General features: G+C 36.2%; 1 protein-coding gene across 4 annotated transcripts; it reads left to right on the top strand.

The window, feature by feature from the left end:
* Positions 1 to 647: 647 nt before the first annotated feature.
* On the top strand, positions 648 to 4,749 carry LOC110734753 (interactor of constitutive active ROPs 2, chloroplastic-like). 4 transcript variants are annotated; one of them, XM_021914907.1, is made up of 3 exons: positions 648 to 1,124; positions 2,201 to 2,411; positions 2,888 to 4,749. In XM_021914907.1, exons 1-3 carry the CDS (start codon positions 1,105 to 1,107, stop codon positions 4,544 to 4,546), a joined length of 1,890 nt encoding a protein of 629 aa, XP_021770599.1. In that variant the 5' UTR covers positions 648 to 1,104; the 3' UTR covers positions 4,547 to 4,749. The 4 variants fall into 4 exon arrangements, with proteins under 4 accessions (XP_021770599.1, XP_021770594.1, XP_021770606.1 ...); XM_021914902.1 differs by having other exon boundaries at positions 649 to 1,124; positions 2,198 to 2,411; XM_021914914.1 differs by lacking the exon at positions 648 to 1,124 and adding an exon at positions 1,133 to 1,275 and having other exon boundaries at positions 2,198 to 2,411.
* Positions 4,750 to 8,844: the final 4,095 nt, after the last annotated feature.

The raw sequence follows: 8,844 nt of genomic DNA, 5'->3' as shown, positions 1-8,844 counted from the left end.
TGACATCATTTTCAATAGGGACCACATAAAATGATGTCACATATCCAGGGGCTAAACTTGCTCTAAGAAACACCCACTTTTTTACTTATATTTGGTTGTGGGGATTATAATAATGAAGATACAAGTTTTTATTTTCTCTGTTTTTGAGCTAAAATGTTCCATTGCTTTTATTCACCTGTATTTAGTGTTTAATGTTAATTAATTGCTGTTATTTTATTAGGGGAGTAATTGGAGTAATCCTAAAATAAATCTAGCAAATTACAAGGACTTCGTATATATATATAAGAGGGGTTCCAAATGCAAATGCATTGCGTAGTGTAGAAGAGATATGGTTTCTTATTGTGTAAGTGGAAGTTATTTAAAAATAAGAAATAAATAGATATACCCAAGATTAATTATTTATTGTTGCTGTTGTAGTGTTGTGTCATTGCTTCCTAGTTACATATGCCTGCTTTTAATAATGTTCTATAAGACCAAATCTATGTTCTTATGCACATTAACTTTAACTTGGTAAAGTCTTAGCGGGACTTGGTATTGAATCCCGTTTCTATCATTGTCTTTTGTGTCTTTTTTTACATGTGTATACTAATCTAGCTTTACTACGGAGTATTATATTATTATATAAAAGAAGAAAAGAAAAGAAAAGGAATAAAAACAGTTTATGGTCTGGAGTGAAAAGGAGGAAAAGAAAAAGAAACGTAAAAATGTGGTTTGTGGGGATTGCTTTTGTTTAGTTTTGTAATAGTGTTGTGTTTCTCTTTATCTGAGATAGCAACTGATCTTTTTTTTTTTTGCTTTCCTAAGATGTTTTCTGTTGTGGGTATTGGTTGGTATGAGTGGCGGTTGTTTAATTCAAGGAGTTCCTTTGAAGGGATTGTTTGTATTGTTTGTTGTTGTTAGTTTTGCTTAGAATTGTATTATGCAAAATACTATCATTAAGTGCTGGGTATCTCTCTGATCAACATTTCATTTCTTTTCTGCACATGTATAGTTTCAGAGAGGTCTTCTGACATTGCTGTGTGTATATGTGCGCTGGTGGGTCAGGGAGAAGGCTAATTTGACCATTGCTGTTTCTTGTTTGTTATTTATAAGAGCGGGTGAAATATGCAGACTCCAAAAGAGAGGTAATGTCTGCTTTGTGTTTAAATCCTAAGGGAGACTTACAACTATCTCTGCTTTTCTAAATTCAACTCATTTCTAAGTTGTTTCCCTGACCTTGCTGTTTATCATATTCGCTGCTCATGAGTCACGGCTATGTGCTTGAAGCGGTAATATGTATGTTCAATGTCTTTATGTCAAGTATTTAATTTGGTTGCTTAGGATATCAGTTTAATGTAGATCATAAGATGTCTGCTTTATTTTTGTCTTAGTGACCGAGTGATTACTGTCCTCAAGTGCAGGTGTGCACTCATAATTGTTGACAATGTTTGCTTGTAGGGCACATCTGGCATGTTATACCCTACTATGATTTTGTTACCCACATTCCTTGGCCTAGGAATTAGGAAAGGAGACAAAGGGGGGAAAAAATGACGCCAATGGTATGTTGGTTATAATATGGATTATATAATATTTTTTTGTATAATAAAACTTTCCTACTAATGAAGCTTGTCTTCATTTTAATTAAGCTAAGCAGCAAGAAGGAATTTTGTTTTTGGGTGTAGCTGTGGAGAATGGAGTATCAGTTCATTTTTAAACTGCTTGTTTGAATTGAATATCATTCAACTACATTGATATATAGATAAATTTTTTTCTGCTTAATTCTTAATGGACTTGCAGTGAACATGATATACTTAATCGAGTGGCTCTTTTAACTTCCGTTTTTGTCTTTTTGATTACCTTGTGTGTGTGTGCTCGCGTGGTGCAAGTTGTATATTGGATAAAAGAATAGGGAGATCTTTGACAAGAAAAGATGCTTGTATTTGTGACACTTCCACTGTTCACAAGAATCACAACTAAAGAAAATATCCACTGTCATATGGATACAACAGATAACTATGAATGAGTTTTGGTTTTAGCAGGGAAAATTGTTGGCTTGTGAACTTGTCCTATCTTGTTGTTTAAATTTACTGGCCGTTTAAACCAGCATTGAAAAAGAGTAAAATAGCAAAGTAATTCCTTCACCGGGAAGGCGGGAATTCATCGGCTGGATTGTCCTTCTATTAATTACTGTTTTTTTTTTTTTTTTGGTTATGGACAGTAGGAATGGCTCATCAGAAATGCCTCAGAGGAAACCTTCTTCCACAAAATCTTCCCAGAAGTCATCTCCCACGACAAATCAGATTGCTCGGCCACTCAAGGTGGCAGGATCAGGTTCTGGATCAATTGCTTCTCCAAATTCTTTGAGTAAGACACCTAAAAAAAGGAGTCCAAAAGTCTTGGAACGTGGATCACCACAAAGCCCAATGAATGAGGTAGTCTATCCATTCTGCAAACGAGTCTGATCAACTGGATTAGACTCTAATGCTCTACAATTTATTAAGTATTCAATTAGCTGCACCTTAGGAATAAACTCATCTTATGTTAATCAAGAAACATTACATGTTTTGGCAAGCTTCTGTTAATATATGAATATCTATTACATGGAAAAACTTCAGTTTGAAACCCACCAAGCAGATAATGCTGTTTAATACTTTAATTCTTTCTTAAATTGATCGATTATGCTTTCTTTGACTGCCTACTATTTGTAATGTTTAAGGCAGTTGCATAACTTTCCGTAATAAAAATGTTCAATGTAAAATTATATCAGTCTGAACTGGCGGATGGGGATAAGTAATATGGAAAGAAAGAACTAATGATGGGCGGACACTCAAACAAGATTTCTCCTCCTCATCTTATATATTTTTAACTATTATTGACAAAGTTATCATTTGGTATTTTTTTTATCCAGAAGCATACCCCCAGCAAATTGTCGGAGCTAGAATCTCAGCTCTCTCAACTCGAAGCTGAGTTTAAGAAGGCAAAGGACCAGCTGATCTCATCTGAAACACAAAAGCGACGTGCCCAACAAGAGTCTGAAGAAACAAAGAAACAGCTCTCAGTCATGTCGGCAAGACTTGAAGAGTCCCAGCAGCAGCTGATGGAGCTTTCTACTTGTGAGGATTCTCGGGTTCAAGAACTCCGCAAACTGTCTCAAGAACGTGATCGAGTTTGGCAATCTGAGCTTGAGGCTATCCAAAAGCAGCACTCTATGGATTCTGCTGCACTGGCCTCTGCCCTAAATGAGATCCAGAAACTTAAAAGACAGCTTGAAATGGTGGCTGAGTCTGAAGCTACTCAGAGTATGCATGCAGAAACAGCACATTCTGAGATTGAAAATTTAAGGGTGGAGCTTTCTGAAACTTTTTCGCTGGTTGAGAGTATGAGGAAGCAGCTTAATGACTGCAAAGGATATGAAGCTCACGCGCTGCAAGTGGCTAGAGAGGCTCAAATGCAATTAGAGGAAACCATGAAAAGTGCAGAGAGTCTACGATCTGAGGGCCTCAAGGCGAAGGAGGCTTACAATAGTTTGATGTCAGAGTTAGAGCAGTCGAAAGGTGAAGTCACTTTACTAGAGAGCATGTTGAGGAAGCTAAAGGAAGATTTGGAAACTAAAAGCCAAAATTCATCAGAAGAGATCATGCCTAAGGAGGATGGTGAAGACAAGAAAGGTGAATCCAGTGAGCTCAAAGCTGAAATTAACTCATTAAAACTAGAGATTGATCAACTAAAGTCTGCATTAGAAGCTTCTGAACTTAGATACGAGGAAGAGTATATCCAGAGCACATTACAAATTAGAAATGCGTATGATCAAGTGGAGCGGGCAAAGGCAGACTCTTGTGCTAAGGTGGCTGAATTGGAGGAAGAGTTAAAGAAAGCAAAAGGTGCCATTGAAGAGCTGAAATCAGAGCTGATGACTAAAGAAACAATTCAAAAAGATATATCAGAAAATAACAAAGAACAAAGCATCAAAATTGAGGAAAATGAGACAAGTCCCAAGAGGTCTGAACTTGAGGTGGAACTGAAGAAGTTGAACACAGAACTCCAGGATCTTAAGGAAACTTTGTTGGACAAGGAGACTCAATTTCAGCATACTGCAGAGGAGAATGAGATGCTAAAAGCGGAGATGCAGAAAAGAGAGGAGAGCAGCCAAAAAAACAATGAAGCAGCCGCATTAGCAGAAGCAGCAAAGGCTGCTGAAAGAGATGCGTTGATGAAACTTGGGTGTGTAACTGAGGAGTCAGATAAAAGTAGTCAGAGAGCTACAAGAGTTGCTGAACAGCTAGACGCAGCGCAGACTGCAAATGCAGGATTGGAAGCCGAGCTAAGGAGATTGAAAGTTCAGTCAGACCAATGGAGGAAGGCAGCTGAAGCAGCTGCCAATATGCTTTCAACTGGGAGCAATGGAAAGTTTGTGGACCGCACAATTTCTAATGACAGCGGCTATAATACTCTCGCTGCACAGATGGACTCTCCTCTTTCAGATGACATGGATGACGACTCACCCAAAAAGAAAAATGGTAACATGTTGAAGAAGATTGGGGTGTTATGGAAGAAGGGTCAAAAATAAGATGCATCCAAAACAAAAACCGCTGTACTGTGTTTAAAATATCTTCTTTTAGAATCTCTTTTGATGTTTTTGGTAGATTATGGCAATGTAATCGTGTATGTGGTTGGAAGGAAAAATCTCTAGCAAGACAAATGCTTTTACAGAGGGTTTGTATAGTTCTGCGGACAATTAAATCCAGTTATTCCATTACTATATGCTTAATACATGCTCGTTCTTGAGCTGATGGTTGAGTTCACCCTCTATGCTATTCAACTAAATTTCAAAATTTAAGCTACCTCTAGGATTGCCAAGCTCTTAAATATCTTCAGAAATTATTGGAAGATATTGTTTTATGTTTTGAAGGTAATCTAAATTGACTTATATACTTCGTATTATGAAACCCTTAGTAAGGAAGCCTACTTACCCACCATTTATACTAATGACATGAAAGCGCTAAGGCTGCATCTGATATCGCGATGAGTAGCAACTAGACCCGGTTATTGGGTGAGTTGGGTGGGTGCGGTTCGATTGCGAGTCAGGTCAAAAAGGGTCACATTTTATAGGATAAATAGCGGGTCCGACCAATGCAGATCGTGGGTCAATAGTAGATCTATAATGGACGTGCCAACAAAATATCAATTAAAATTAATATTGGACAAAGCCATTATTGAGTATATATGGTTACAAATTTATCTTTGTAATTATTTTTACACTATTTATTTTCTTTATCTATTAAATTGGAAAAATAGTTTGGTTATATATTGACCCTACCAAATAAGAGGCATGTCCATTAAAACCTTTTTAAGCTTGACCCTATTCCTATTATCATTGGGCTACCCTACCCAATAACCAGCTCTAATAGCAACATGAACCAACTTTTTGTACCTTCCAAATGTGCATTTTCAATCATGTTATAATTTTGTTGACACTCATATACTCACAAGTCACATTACTTGAATCATGATTATTATGTTTATCCCAGCATAGACTTTCAATATATTTTTGACAACTCATCATTCATCAAAAACATAAAAGCAGGAGTTAAGAGCTGTAAAATTTTATTAAGTCCGCCATTATTGTAGAAAAAAAGGGAAATATAGCGCTCAAATGCAGTGAAAATTTTTAAAGCTGAAATTTCATAAAAATTTAATCTCAACTTCCCAATTTAGTTTGTTAAATGTTGAGCAACCATTAATGGCTAATGAAGTTGAAGGTATTCTCAAAATTGTTAGAATAGGAGCCAAGCAACATTCATCTTCTTGTTGCCGTAGATAATCTAAGGGCCTATTTTCTTACGTTGAAATTCAGTTCACTTCAGTTCAGTTCACCTCAGCTCAGTTTAGTTCAGTTCAGCTCCTAATTTCCTTCTCTTATAAAATATTCATTTCACTTTAGTTCAGTTGAGTTTAGCTCAGTTCAGTTCAGTTTAGCTCAATTCAGTTCAGTTCAGCTGAGTACAGTCAATGACAACAGGCCCTAAATTTGAGGTAATTTAAAAATAAAATACAAATTATAAACTTGAATTACTAATTGAACCATAACTTCCATAATTTAGATAGATGTAAGTTACTGATAGAATTTGATACACTTGTAGAAATAGGTTTTGCAATGAATTTTAATTGATTTTACTTGAAGTTTGATGGTGATTATTGTAAATTAGTGATTAAATACAATGTGGTTCAAGATAAGGACCATTAGAATGTCGATTTATAATGGTCATTGGTTAAAACTAGATTAATGTATTTTAGCTAAGCAAATTGTGTATTTTTAAAGCATGTTCTAATTATGTTAGTGTCACATGAATTTTTAGAGTATCAATTTGATTAATGTTGGTATAATTGTATGAAATTTGGTATCATTAAGAAATATATTTATATGAGCAGCATAAGCTATATATAAAGTATTTTGTGATAATTGTAGAGAATTTGTATCTTAAGGCCAATTCGTATTGAAAAGTATCATGTTTTTATTATTATATTGATCTTAATGAAGTTTTCTAATGGAGAGTGAGGAGGAAGAGAAAGATTTTCAAATAGCACAGTACTACCCCACAAGTTGTAATGGAGTGTGAGGAGGAGAGGAGGGGGTCAGCCGGTGGTGGAGATGGGTCACTAGGGATGGGGGTTTTGCGCGGTGACTCATCAGGTGGGGGAGAATGAATACTAGTAGGGAGAGGATGATTGGGGTAGTGGAGGTGATGGTAGTTTTTTTTTTTTAATTTATAAAGTAATTTAATTGTTAAATAATTAATTAAGTTAAAGGTAATTAGAAGAAATGGCTGGGGGGGGGGAATTAGAGGTTCTTGGTTGTCTACAACAATGGAACGAACAATTATGTTTTAACTTGCCAAATATATTTTTAAGGTTTTTCTCACAAGAATGTTGCTATAAATGGTTTTTTAAATTTTTTTTTTTCTAATATATAAAAAAACAATATTGTAATTACTAATGAAATAAATAACGTATTTATATAATCATATTAGACTTGAATAAAACTTTTTAGACATGACAAATACATTTATGGAAATTTATTAAATCAAATTTGACTCAACTAAAATGGATTAAAAGTTATTACGCTCATTAAATCTGATAACATCCTATCGAAATTTATTTAAGGCGACCTTTTTTTTTTTTGACAAAGACCTAAACTTATTTAGTGAACATAACACACCATTAATAGGTAAATTACTTTAATAACTCATAGTTGTCCAACGAATTCTACTTTACATTGTAATTACTACTCACTTTTTGTGCTTGAAATCTTCTCTATTTGTGTGCAAAATTTTCTTAGATTAATAACACAATGTTTCATATGTGGTTAACCACACCGTGTAACCGAAGTTACTTGGTTCGGGCTTACTCGGTTAGATATGGTTTGGGTTATTCGGTCAGTTAGGGGTTACTTAGTCATGGTTTTCTCAATCAGTGATTACCCTATCGATGTTTTGGTAGGTGTCATCCAACCACACTAGAAACTCGTTGTTTTCTATGTGTAATTGTAAAATATTATATTGATTTTGGGAGGAAAAGATATTTTTACATTAATATTATTTTTAAACATAAAAGATAATAAATATTTGGAATGATATATAACTTAAATGATTGTTGAACTGGTTCACAATAATATTATTATAACTTATTTTAATAATATTATTGTGGACTAAAGTCCACCTAGCTAACATATTGTTGAACATATTGACCCTAATTTTAACATAATAACCGTTAAACTTAAGAACGATTAGAGAAAACGACTTAACCTTTGCATTGATCATAAACACATATATATACACAATATAATTTAGGAAACCTAATTATCCTAAAACTCCTAACAAGATAAACTTAACATAAATACAATATTAACATAAATATAACCATATAACCAAACCGACTCTAATATTCCCCCTCAAGTTGGAGCATGCAAATCTTGAATTCCCAACTTGCGTAATAGAAAACCAAACAGCTGACGCCCAAGAGCCTTGGTTAGAATATCTGCAAACTGATGACCCGTCAAAACATAGGAGGTAGAAATTGATTAGGGGATTTTGCTCCCACCAATCGGAAAGCGCCACGTGGGCCAATCAGGTCCTGCCAAGTGTCCTCCAGTTGGAATTGCCAGGGTTTTCCACGTGGCACACACCTATTTGTCCACCCTGGACCTATTATGTCATGACACGTGGCATCCTCCATGCCTAATTGGAAAAACCGGCCACCTAGGCCCAACTTCCAAGGGAAGCCCAATCAGCCCTAGGTTAACCTAAACCTAGGATTGGCACGTTTCCCAAGGTTATAAATACCTCCCTTAATCCTCATTAAGGGGGATTACGCACATTTAACACTCTCACCTAGAGAGACCCAATCACTTTTATTTCCGCATTAATTACTCCTTAATCAAGTACTAACTTGACCGTCGGAGGCGGATCTCCAATCATCCGGAGCATCCGTTTGTTTTGCAGGTACATGCGTCCGGTTCCAGTCTCGGAATTGTAACTCTCCCGCAGGACATCAGAAAACCCCGAAACATTTTGGCGCCGTCTGTGGGGAGAGTACTTCTGAGATGGCATCCACGTCTGTACCGACTCCTGAAGAGAGGCGTCCCCTAGACGACCCTCAAGTTCAGTCGGACCATGATACTGAGGAAGAATTTGAAGTCGAAGCTCACACAGCTTCAGACGGGACCCTAAGGGCCCGACACACCCGTCATACCGAAAGGAGGGAACGGGAACATCTTCAAACTGGACTCAGTGATCCAGCCGGCGCACCGCCTGTTCAGCAGCAGCCGGCTGATGGGTCTGCTCCCATTACAAGAAACGAACTCATGAC

Source organism: Chenopodium quinoa, unplaced genomic scaffold, assembly GCF_001683475.1.
Source record: "Chenopodium quinoa cultivar QQ74 unplaced genomic scaffold, ASM168347v1, whole genome shotgun sequence".
Taxonomy (NCBI): domain Eukaryota; kingdom Viridiplantae; phylum Streptophyta; class Magnoliopsida; order Caryophyllales; family Amaranthaceae; genus Chenopodium; species Chenopodium quinoa.
This window is presented reverse-complemented; position numbering and strand designations above follow the sequence as displayed.

Excerpts from the sequence above, each read along its gene's own strand:
- LOC110734753 (XM_021914902.1), top strand. The coding sequence starts at position 1,105 with ATGCAGACTCCAAAAGAGAG. Across the intron at positions 1,125-2,197 it reads ATGCAGACTCCAAAAGAGAG|TAGGAATGGCTCATCAGAAA; the intron begins GTAATGTCTGCT and ends GGTTATGGACAG. Across the intron at positions 2,412-2,887 it reads CACAAAGCCCAATGAATGAG|AAGCATACCCCCAGCAAATT; the intron begins GTAGTCTATCCA and ends TTTTTTATCCAG.